This window comes from Camelina sativa, chromosome 18 (assembly GCF_000633955.1).
Source record: "Camelina sativa cultivar DH55 chromosome 18, Cs, whole genome shotgun sequence".
In the NCBI taxonomy this organism is placed as follows: Eukaryota; Viridiplantae; Streptophyta; class Magnoliopsida; order Brassicales; family Brassicaceae; genus Camelina; species Camelina sativa.
This window is the reverse complement of record NC_025702.1, coordinates 7,584,982-7,596,948: the sequence shown is the minus strand read 5'-3', so window position 1 is coordinate 7,596,948 and position 11,967 is coordinate 7,584,982. Positions and strand designations below refer to the sequence as shown.

Here is an 11,967-nt window from a genome sequence, read left to right as displayed (position 1 = left end):
TCGTAAATTTCACAGGGAAGGCCATATGATCATTATCTCCAACATCCTCTCTCAGTTGCAGTTTGGAAACAGCGAGGCTATCATCCCAATGTATCAACTTTAAACCAACAAGGTCGCTAGACAACTTCACCAAACAGAACAAATCCGGGTGCTTAGGAATCAATGAATCTCGATAATCATACGGCAAACCCAAATCCCACCTGAGATGATCAATGGAATGTAGAGGAAGTGTTCTTTCACAAGTAAGCATAAGAAGTTTACACAACCTCACTAGAACATCCCCTACATTCACCCTTATAACATCAGCTTCTTCACAATAAAGATCCATCGCCTCACGCGTTAAACCGAAACAAGGAACACGAGTACCAGCACTATCCCAATAACAATGCTCCACAAAAATATTGGGGTATCTCCGAATAAAAGCAGAAAGCTTAAGATCTTGAGGTAAACCAAGCTGACCACGGTGAGGCAAAAGCTTAAAGATGGGTAGCCTCAAATCAGGAGAAGACGTAATAACCGAAACGAGATTACACACAGCTTTAAGATGCTTTTCACGAATCACAACAGCATCAAGTTCTTTATCTTTCACCCATTTCAACTTTACGTTAACTAAACCACATCTCTGCTGAAAAAAATCAAACCTTTCTTTACATTTACACAAACTAAACCTTCCCTGCAGCAACCACCGCATTGTAGCCAAACCTGCGTACAATAACACAGCTTAAAGTTTCGAAATTTACAGCTAAATCGGTCAAAGTTTGCATCTTTCATGTAAAATTAAAGCAATTTGTGAGGTTTTATGGAAATTTTAGAAGAATAATACAAATCAACATCATGAAAAGTATGTGAATCGACGTGATGGTACCTGCAATTACATCTTTTCACGGTGAGACGAACACAGTCAGTGCGCAACGACGGCAAAGTTACCGAGACGACGGCAACTATAGAGTTCTGTTCTGTTCTGTTTTTCGATGGGCCGTTATTGAGCCCATTCAAGGGTGACTCTAGATGGGCCGGGTCGGGTTGAGTGGGGTCGGATATGACGGGTGGGTTGGGTAAGAAAAGGTCAAACCCGGTATTGTGTGGCGAACAACAGAAATTGCTTTCTTCTACACAGTTCTGAAGCAAGCAACAAAACAGGGTTTTTGCTAGGGTTTTAACTTTGGCTGCTCTGTCTCAATCTCTTGGACTTTAAACCCCACCCACTTCAGTATCAACTCCATTGAATTTGAGTAGAAAGCTATAAAGATCGAACCTTTATAAGCTTTGAGGGAGAAAAAAATGGTTCCTTCCAATGGCGCAAAGGTTCTTCGTTTGTTGACTCGTCGATGTCTCTCATCATCGCTTCTACAAGATTTAGGCAATCAGGTTTCGTTCTCCTCCTCATCTCTGTTTCTCTATATCTCTCTCTGTCTCAATTGATTTCAAATTGGTTAGCTTTTTCTTGATTTGCAGAAACTCAGGGGAGTATGTATTGGGAGTTATAGGAGATTGAATACGGGCGTTGGCAATCATGCCAAAGTTGTTGGAGAGTACGCTTCAAAATCTGGTAATTGGATTATAAAAGAATGTAATCTTATGAATTGTTTGTGTGGTATTGAGTGTAATTTGAGGGTTTTAACATTGTGATCTTGTAATGTAGGGCATGATCGGAGATGGATCAGTTTTGGAGGTTTTAATACTAATTTTGGCTCGACAAGGTCTTTTCATGGAACAGGTAGGATCAGAGGTTCCTTAATTAATTCTCACAGTTGTTAGGATCACAGTTTTGTATAGTTGAATTGATTTTTTCTTTTTTTTAATGTTTTTGCGGTATTTGAATACTAGGTTCGACGTTTATGTCTGCTAAGGACTACTATGAACTTCTTGGTGTGAGTAAGAATGCACCAGAAGGTGAAATCAAGAAGGCTTATTACGGGGTAGGGACATTTTGGTTGAGATTAAATATGTTCGTTTGATTATAACTTTCTGGTTTCTCAGTGTTTGATGCTATTGTTTGTTTCGTTTTACAGCTTGCTAAGAAACTCCATCCTGATATGAATAAAGATGACCCTGAAGCTGAGAAGAAGTTCCAGGAGGTCTCAAAAGCATATGAAGTGAGTTTGACTTTTTACACGGTTTCATTTTATATGATGATCTGTCAGTATCTTATACTGAAGGGAATTGTGGTTTGGGACCTTTTGTTGAATCAGGTTTTGAAAGATAAGGAGAAGCGTGACCTTTATGACCAGGTAAAATAGGCACCATAATAATTTCCTTGGAATTCTGTTATAGTAAGCTAGCGTGGCTCCCTCGATTAACTATTTCAGATGTGATATAAGTTTGTTGGTCATGTCTGCAGGTTGGGCATGAAGCATTTGAGCAAAATGCAAGTGGTGGGTTTCCAAATGATCAAGGCTTCGGTGGTGGTGGTGAAGGGTTTAACCCATTTGATATCTTTGGGAACTTCAATGGCGATGTAATACTTTTATTTCTTGGTTTTCATCTAATAGGTTCCACTCAAAAGAATATTGTTTACAAAGATAGTCAAAAACTTGTTTCCTTTTAGATGGAAATGGATAACTTATCAACTAACATGGTTTGCACGCTATTTTTTTTGAAAAACAGATCTTCAACATGTTCAGGCAAGATATCGGAGGTCAAGATGTCAAGGTATTACGATCTGCTTTTTCTCCCAGAAATTATTTTTGTGATCTAAGATTAATAGATTCTCGTTTCTTCCTTTCTTTACTGTCGTAAAGGTTTTGCTTGATCTTTCTTTCATGGAAGCTGTTCAAGGATGCACCAAAACTGTGACTTTTCAAACCGAGTTGGCTTGTAATACTTGTGGTATGCATATAGTATTTCGGTCAATGTGATTTACATTGTTATTTTATCTCACTCTCAAGTTACTAATTGTTGTTTTCTTTCTTCCTTTCACATTTAGGTGGACAAGGTGTTCCTCCTGGTACCAAACGTGAAAAATGCAAAGCCTGTGATGGCACTGGGGTGGTCAGTCTCATGTTACAAAACTCTACTTTGAACACTGTAATTATATAATTTACGTTTAATTGTGGTTCTAAGTGCTCCAGTTACGTTTTTGCAGACAACAATGAGAAGGGGTATATTAAGCATCCAAAAAACTTGCCAGAAGTGTGGTGGAGCTGGTCAAACGTTCTCAGTATGTCATATATTTCGATAATTGCACTTTCCATATCATGTATAATGTTTTACCTGTATGTGTGTCTGCATATACATGAAGACAGACACCAATTCTGTTAGATTTATCGCTAATGGTTGACCTTAAAGTAGGTTTCTACTTTCTGTAACCAGTGAATTTCTCATCATTTTTCTTGTGTTGATATTACTAGAGTATTTGCAAATCATGTAGAGGAGGTAGAGTGGTTCGAGGACAAAAGTCAGTGAAAGTCACTATCGATCCAGGTAATTTTCTTTCTTGCATCTATAGGTAATAAAAAAAACAATTCGTGTTAGTTTTCATCACTTTGATCTCACATTTATTTTCATCCCTCAGGGGTTGACAATAGTGATACATTAAAGGTGGCGAGGGTGGGTGGGGCTGATCCTGAAGGTGACCAGCCTGGAGATCTTTATGTTACTCTCAAGGTGACTTTTACTGAAATCAACTTTCTAATGACACTCATGGTTAATCATTTTATTGCGTTCTCAGTAACTTGGTTGTATCCTTCAGGTTCGTGAAGATCCTGTGTTCCGTAGAGAAGGATCGGATATTCATGTGGATGCAGTTCTCAGTGTTACCCAGGTGAATTGATTTGGTCTTGACAATCCTGTCTTTAAAATTTCATTCGCTTTTGCCTCCAGCATTTATTATGGTTCTGGTGCAGTCTCTGTGAGTTCGTTTACCGTTTTTGTATTTTTTCTTGATAACTAAAGTCCATTTCATCTTTTGTCAGGCCATTCTTGGAGGAACCATTCAAGTTCCAACCCTCACTGGTGATGTTGTCGTGAAGGTATCTGAAAGTTCTTCATATTTTTTTAAATGCTTTGATGAAAAAGAAGATCAGATTTTTGCTTGCTAGCTAAATGATAGTTATCTAAAGTTTGGGGGTTTCTGTTCCCAACTTGTTGTAGTTTAGGACTTGTCTTGGAACTCCTCCAGCAATCTAACTTGAAAACTCTTTTGTTGTAGGTCCGTCCTGGAACCCAACCTGGTCATAAAGTAGTGCTAAGAAATAAAGGTGAGCTCTTTTGTTTCTGTTGATATAAGAGAAATTTTTGAATATGGCCTTCTTTACTTGAGCTAATTAATGTCTCTCTGGATATGAAGAGCATGACACCAACCAAAACAAAAGTTCCTCAAATCCATACCGAACCAGATTCCTGTTTGTTTACTTTTTAAATCACATACTTCTGTTTATGATACAAACAGGTATAAGAGCAAGAAAGTCGACTAGATTTGGGGATCAATATGTGCATTTCAACGTCAGCATCCCTGCGTAAGTCCCATCAAAACCTCCCCAAGTAAAATTGTGCCTGCAAATGACATAATAGTCATCGCAATCTCTTATGTTTGTTTATGTTCCTTGGCAGAAATATAACTCAGAGGCAGCGTGAACTGCTTGAGGAATTCAGTAAAGCAGAACAAGGTGAATACGAGCAGCGCACGGCATCTGGATCTTCCCAGTGAAAACTACAAATGCTGCTATAAGCCTAAAAAGCTATATTTTTGTGGCTGTATCATTAAACCATGGATCATCCTCCTTCTTAATGGATATATCAATCAGGCATGATTGAGATTATATTGCGTAGGATTACTAATAAAGAGTATTGTTTGGGTTTTACTTTTTTTTTAACTAGTTCTACAATGCTAGAAGATAAAAACTAAAAAGAAGGAAAAGCGTGCGCTGCTATTGCCAGTATTTGCTTCTTCAAGTGTCGAGGTTTATAAGATACGAAGGTCAAGGTGCATAGCATACACTTGTGATACGGTTCATTTTTATTTTCAACTCTTGTCGATCATTTTACATATCTAGTTCGCAAATGTTTATTCCAACCATTTTGTAGCGTACCTACACGAAAGAGAAATGTATAAGCTTATCATTGATGTTTTGTCAATGAATTAGCCAGTTCATATATGCGTTTGGTACAGTGTTTTGCTGATGTCAGTGATGGGCTATCTATATCCCTGTTTTAAAAATCGGGCGTCTAGCCGATTAATCGGGCGCCTAGGCGCTAGGCAGTGCTTAACCGATGAGTTTAATGCAAAATCGGTTAACAAAATCGGTATTCAATGTTTTTTGCTTTTAATGGGTATTTAACTGTTTTAAATCGTTTTGGCTTTTTAAAGCTCATTAATTTCTTTATAAAAATGGGTAATAAACTGATTTAAATCGTATTGGGTCTTAAAGCCCATCAATTTTTGAGGAGAAAGTGATGGTTTACGCAAATTTCTTGATTTAATTTAATCTTCTTCTTCTCTCGGCAATTGAAGCCGAACAACATTGTAAACCTAATCTAGTTTCTCTTCTGATCTCAATTATCTCCAGAAATTGTTCTTACTCAAACTGATATTTATTTGTCAAGACACTCTCATCTTTCTGTTCATGAATTTACAAGTAATTTTCTAAAATCTCTAAATTGTTACTGCTCAATTTACAATCTTGTAGCCGATTACAATGTCTTTGTCTATATCTCTCTGTTGCTCTGTCTAGCTGATTAGGATATCTCTGTGTATTGGTTTCTATTTCTCTGGGCAGCATGTTTTTTCTGTTTCTATTTACTAATGTTTTGATTTTTTAAACATGTCAGAATGGTTGATGTACAACTAAAACGTAATTCTGAAGATGTGGGATGGGAATATGGAGTGTTGTATGATCCAAAAACTCCAGATAAGGTGAAATGCAAGTTGTGTGGAAAAGAAATATCTGGTGGAGTTTATAGGATGAAAGAACATATTGCTCATCAGAGGGGAAATGTTTCTGCTTGCCCATTGTCTACAAAGGAGGATCAAGCTAAGTGTAAGAATGCACTTATAGAAGCAAAGAGAAGGAAAACAAAGAAGAGAGTACGTGATAAAGAGCTTAGATCTGAGGTGAATATAAATAAACAGCATTTGGCTAGTGAACTGCAAGAAGAATTTGGAACTCAAGCGGCTTCTCACTTCCAAGGTCCCATTGATGTCATGTACCTACGTTACAAAAGCTAGCAACTAGAGTGCTTGCTTTGACTTCTAGCTCTTCTGGTTGTGAAAGAAATTGGAGTAGCTTTGAAGCGGTTAGTTTTTAATCTATGTTCAGCTTTTATGTTTGAGTTACTGATTAGTTCAATATTTTTATCTCTGTTTAAGTATAGCTATTTATGTTACAGCCCTTCTTCTAATATCTCTTATTAATTTGCAGATCCACACTAAAAAAGGAACAAATTAATGGCCAGTCGTCTAAACAGCCTAGTTTATGTCCAGTTTAATGCAAGACTTTTTAACAAGCACAAAAAATCAAGGAGAAAGCGGTGGATGTGATCGTAGATGATGGTAATGAAGAAACTGTGGAAGATTGGATTGTGGAGCAACATCAAGAAGACCAAAGTACTGGTGTTGGTATTGTACCTAATACCCAATATTCAAAGGTAAGAGAGCTTTATGATGATGATTTTGAATCTGAGGAAGAAGATGAAGTAATGGTTGACATGGATTTTGAACGGAATGTTTTTCATGGAACCCCTGAGTTTTGTGACACACCAATGGGTTACTAAGGTTTGTTTTTTTCTTTTTGTTGTATGATTATTTGTTGTTTAACGTGACACCAATAGTTCTTGTAATCTTGCTGTTTTTTATTATTAATTTTGTTTGATCTGCAAATGTTGCAGTTGCAGATAATTATTAATTTTGTTTGATCTGCAAATGTTGCAGTTGCAGATAATCAAGAAGAAGTCTTCACTAAACAAAAAGTCTAACACATGCTAATTACTTGACCATTGAAGAAAGTAAATGAAGAAGAAGTAATCTTCATTCTTTTTGTGATTTTTCATATTTTTTGTGTCCTCAAGATCAAGACCATACTAATTTTTGTATATCATGTGATTCGAAACTTATTTTGTGTTTTTTGAATGTATAAATGTTTTTATTTTATAAAGTTTAAACATATATAATTAAAAAAATATAAAAATATATTAAAATGTATTAAAAACTAGTCTCCGATTAATCTCCGATTAATCCCCGATTTCTTTGCTAGGCGCTAGGCCCGTATTCGCCGCCCGACTAGCGCCTAGCGATTTCTTAACCAGGGATCTATATACGTTTCCTTATTTGTTTTCTTTTCATTTTTTAATCCGTGTTTCGGTTCAAATTTTTTGGTTTTACGCATTATTTGGTTGACGATATTCAAATTTCAAACTAAAGATCTAAATTGGATGGTTTGATCAGTTCAGAGTTCAGACTGATTTTGAGTTACATACATCTTTATTGTACAAAAAAATTTGATTTTAGATCGGTGTATTCTTTTTTGGTTTGGTTTTGATTTGAATTCAGTTCTTTAGATATAGAGAAAATAATTCCATTGAGATCATGTAGGATATGGTTTGGAAGATTTTAAAAGGTTTTTACAGATTTTAGTTTTTGGTTATTAAATTTTGCAAAATAAGGAAAGTTAAAAAACAAATGGAAAATTTAAGAAAAAGGGCACCTCTAGTTTTTTTAATTAAGACTAGGACTCAGAAGTCAGATCCATGCGATATTGCGGGTGAAATATTTGAAAAAAAATTAAAAATTTATATTATAAATTATGAACATGTGTCAAGTTATCAATCTGAGATTTTGACATGTGTAAATATTTAATAAGAAGAATTTGATTACAAAAAAAAATTGTTTTAAAAAATATTAATAAAGTAAAAGATAATTATAAAATTTTTAGAATTTAGAAAAAAAAAACAAAGTTTTTTAAAATAATTATAAGGAGATTATATATATATTTCATAAAATTCGAAATTATAATATTATTTACTTATTTTTAATTTTAAGTGATTATTTATAAAAAAATATTAAGGAAAATATACATTTAATTATTAATTCTAAAATTTTTACTCACTTCTATATAATCAAAGATCACCTCATATTTAAATAATTTATTCAAAAACATTGCCTTCAACTCTGTTTAATTGGGAATATATTTTAATGGAAAGGTAAATTTTTCTTATTTTCTTAAACCAAAATTTTCTACTACTTTCTCTTTTTTTGGTTGGGAATAGTCTAGATGAATATGTTGACAAAAAAAGATTAATATATGAGTCTTATTTTTCTAATACTGTATTTTAAATTTTATTGTAGTATTTTTATATGGTTTTAATTTATATTTTAATCTTTGAATGATTTAGGATTCATATATTAGGATACTGATAATTTTCTATTGTTTCTTTACTTATGCCAAATTAATTTTCTTTCAATTTCTCAACCTTGATTGGTTGGTCATAAACCCTTCTTTTTTTTTTCCAAACATAATTGTTACCATTATTCATTCAATCCCAAAGGGAGATAACGAATAGAAGCTCATCAACCTAATGAATTAATAAAATAGGCTAATCAAACACAAGCGTACGACAAACATAGATAGATAGATTGGAAAAAATAAATCGTTGTTGATAGATCCATAGGAGCTCAAAGACTCTAACACCATGGTTTGCGGAAATGTTTAAAAGACTTGATTTAGCCACATACGTCACCAAAATGCACTTATTTTTTAAGTCAATGGTCCTGGAAGAACTTCATGATGGGTGACCTTTCTGGAAGTGATTGTCGAAATTGTGCGAGGGAGGACAAAACACAAGAAAATATCATTTGTTGATTTGTAAAGTCGGTAATCAAGTTTTTAAAGCCTTCCAGACGTAACAAACCGACCATCAAATATGGGTTGGTGGACCCATGGACTGAGAGTAGGCATGGGCTCACTAAACAATGTGGCAGTTGAAGCGTTACAGAGATAGAGGCTACATCATGGTGTGTCAAAGACACTTACACGAATACATTGAGAAATTTAGCATTAGTTACTATCAAAAGATTTTGTGACGATTGAAAAAGGTTTTGACGTTTATTGGTCGTCGGAGGAAGCTATTTTGAGATAGCAAAAAGAAATGAACATTTTCTCTCCACACAGGATGAGGGCAGAGCCGAGGTTCTCTCTATGGTGGAGAAGGTTGGACACAAGGTTATCTACCCAACAGAGGAAGGTGGAGGAGGTTGGACGCAAGATTATCTCTCCAAGGGAGGAAGGCGGAGCCAAGGTTCTCTCCATGATGGAGGAAGTTGGATGCAATGTTCTCTCCATAAGGGATGAGGGCGGAGCCGAGGTTTTTTCCATCGCGGTCATACATTATTGTGATGATACATCATTGATTAGTATATTATGTTATCTATAAACACATTAAGCTAACTATTTTACTTTCACTTTGGCATAATTACTATCACGAATACATTGAGAAATTTAACATTAGTTACTATCAAAAGATTTTTTGTGACGTTAGAAAATTGTTTTTACTTTCATTGTTGTCGGAACAAGCCATTTTGAGATAGCAAAAAGACGTGAACATATTTTCTCCACATAGGAGGAGGGAAGAGCCGAGGTTCTCCCTATGGTAGAGAAGGTTGGACACAAAGTTATATGCGCAAGGGAGGAAGGTGGAGGAGATTGGACGCAAGGTTATCTCTCCAAGGGAGAAAGGTGGAGCCAAACTTCTCTCCATGATGGAGGAGGTTGGACGCAAGGTTATCTCCATAAGGGATGAAGGCGGAGCCTATGTTTTCTCCATGGTGTTCATACATTATTATGATGATACATCATTAATTAGTATATTATGTAATATATTTTTTATTCAAAATGTTTTTTGAGCCAACTATTTTAGTAATTAAAAAACTATGCAGAAACGAAAGTAATATACTTGGCTTAATGTGTTTATATATACAATATCTAGATGGTGATAAAAAATATGTTTGTAACATACAAGAGTACATTTAGGTGTAAAAAGATATACTTTTAATAGTAACATACATAAAATATTTGTAAGTGGATACAAATCAGTATATTATAACAAAAATAAAATTTATATATAACATACAACAAATTTTAATAAATTTAATTTCATTTATAAAACTTTAAACCCTCACATCGAGCAAGTCTTCATCTAGTTAAACTTAAACTGTTAGTAAAAACACAACCAGCAAAATAAAAACTTATGATAAAAAAATATTGTTTAATATATTATAAATATAAGATATTTTATGAAGACAAGATTTAGGAGAGATCCTTGTTGAAAGACAAGATCTAAAGTTCAAATGCAGAATCAAATTCTGAATCTCTTTCTTGGTGGCAAAGTTGTGTCTCATGACTGCGAGATCCATGGGACATATGCAAGAGGTTAGGGTTTTTTAACAAAGATTGGTGGTGATGACAGAGGGGAGCGAGAGTGGCTAAGATATTAAGATACCATGAAAGAAGAGAAAGGGAGAGGAAGAACAAAATTTGAAAGAGAAAGCAAACAAAATGGGAAGAAGAATGTCGAAGGTTAAGAGAGTAAAAGAAAAAGAAATAAATTAGGTCGACTAGTTTTATTAATTGGATCCCAGATTTTAATATTTTTTTTATTAAAGTTCATGTTTTTTTACGAAGGCGGTAATGAATAATCTTTTTTCCCCGCTAACCTTTCAATAACGTTTCTGTATGTGCTATTCTAGACCATATTTACAAAATAAAAAATAATTTAAAAAAAACAATATAGTAAAATATAAAAACACTACTTAAAAATTAGAAATAAGTCAACTATTGCACATTGGCTGCCAATCCATCCACCCAGGGCCCGAGGAGTATAGAAGGGCTTGCTATGGATTTTTTACAAGTTAAAGATCTCATTATGGCTAACCAGAGAACTTGGGACATGGGTCTGATTTGAAGTATTATTGTAGAAGAAGATGTGGCGATCATACAAAAAATCAGTTGAGTCGATAATGAGATCTTTAACTTGTAAAAAATCCTTCTTGAAAGCAATACAACGACTCAGGGCTATTGTAACATCTGCGAACCAATTTACCGGTTTTGGGTGTGGATGTCGATCGACACCAACGAGGGAGTCAGTCGACACCAACAATTTACGATTCGATCGGTTATTTTAAATCGTAGAAATTAAAATTGATTGAGTTTGAAAAACCGTAAATTGAGGTATTTAAGTGGAAAGTCGCGTTTTGGTAGTGGGGAGCCGCTCATAATCGCTTTCCAAAGAGAAACAGAAGGGGGAAAAAGTGTTCTTGAGGGGTTTAGAGTTTTTGGAGAGTTCTTGGCTTTGTTTGGGAGATCTGTTCCTCTAGAGTGGAGATTTGGTGTTAGGAACGAGTTAGAAGCTTTCTAGGAGGCTGTGTTCGTCGGTTTTGGTCAGAATCTTTCTGCTAAAGAGGTGAGTAAATGACCATGGCTGATCTAAGCTTGAGGTTCCTTTGTTTTGCTTGTTTTATGTCTGTTTGTGGTGTTTTCTTGCTTGTTGTGGTTATTTCATGGTCTTTACGGCCTTACATGGCTTCTAGGTGAGCCTTGGACGATTTGGAGGTGGTGGAAGGCAATGAACAAACTCTCAGCTTCAAGCAGAGTGCATCAGCGGGGTCGGTGTGGATCAAAACCAGGTGGGTGTTGATCGACACCAAGGGGTTGACGGCGCGAGGACTTGGGAAGGTGTCGATTAACACCAGGTGGAGGTGTCGGTCGACACTTCTAGGGTTTTTGAGTCGAGGAGGGGTGTCGGTCGATGCTGGGAGGCAGTGTTGGTCGACACCAACCCTTCAACAGACGGTTGATACTTGTTTCTCCTAGTTTTTTTATGTTGTTTGTTGTTAAACATTGGATTCTCAGTTGCTTATGTGTATAGCCTAGTAGATCGGAGGATTACCTCACTAAGTGTTTATGACAATACTCATGCATCTTAATTGTTGTTTGTGGTGTAGGTAAAGGCAAAGTGTGATCGTGGAATCAAGGCAAT

At 35.4% G+C, this 11,967-nt stretch overlaps 2 protein-coding genes and 1 long non-coding RNA gene across 4 annotated transcripts in view; 2 read left to right on the top strand and 1 right to left on the bottom strand.

Annotated features, from left to right (window-relative positions):
- Positions 1-936, bottom strand: part of LOC104760785 (protein ROOT PRIMORDIUM DEFECTIVE 1-like) — a 5,200-nt gene extending 4,264 nt beyond the window's left edge. The window contains exons 1-2 of one of the 2 annotated variants that reach the window (XM_019239886.1): positions 866-936; positions 7-702 (exon numbers count right to left, since the gene is read on the bottom strand). In XM_019239886.1, the coding sequence (XP_019095431.1) occupies positions 7-691 (685 nt within the window). In that variant the 5' untranslated portion in view covers positions 692-702; positions 866-936. The remainder of the gene's footprint in view (positions 1-6; positions 703-865) is intronic. The other variant, XM_019239885.1, reaches the window with a different exon arrangement.
- Positions 1,093-4,967, top strand: LOC104760784 (chaperone protein dnaJ GFA2, mitochondrial). Its single transcript, XM_010483749.2, has 18 exons — positions 1,093-1,368; positions 1,456-1,549; positions 1,643-1,717; positions 1,828-1,919; positions 2,013-2,096; positions 2,193-2,231; positions 2,342-2,458; positions 2,608-2,652; positions 2,742-2,829; positions 2,927-2,991; positions 3,086-3,160; positions 3,351-3,423; positions 3,515-3,606; positions 3,692-3,763; positions 3,915-3,971; positions 4,151-4,199; positions 4,391-4,457; positions 4,552-4,967. The coding sequence occupies exons 1-18, from the start codon at positions 1,282-1,284 to the stop codon at positions 4,646-4,648; spliced, it is 1,368 nt and encodes a 455-aa protein (XP_010482051.1). The 5' UTR covers positions 1,093-1,281; the 3' UTR covers positions 4,649-4,967.
- Positions 5,447-6,934, top strand: LOC104760783. Its single transcript, XR_763011.2, has 4 exons — positions 5,447-5,576; positions 5,770-6,234; positions 6,360-6,712; positions 6,869-6,934. It is a non-coding gene; the product is annotated as an uncharacterized LOC104760783 (long non-coding RNA).

Bases quoted from the DNA above. Each gene is read 5' to 3' on its own strand.
- LOC104760784 (XM_010483749.2), top strand. From the start codon at position 1,282: ATGGTTCCTTCCAATGGCGCAAAGGTTCTTCGTTTGTTGACTCGTCGA. The intron at 1,718-1,827 runs GTAGGATCAGAG...TTTGAATACTAG, and splicing joins AAGGTCTTTTCATGGAACAG to GTTCGACGTTTATGTCTGCT. The intron at 4,458-4,551 runs GTAAGTCCCATC...GTTCCTTGGCAG, and splicing joins TTCAACGTCAGCATCCCTGC to AAATATAACTCAGAGGCAGC.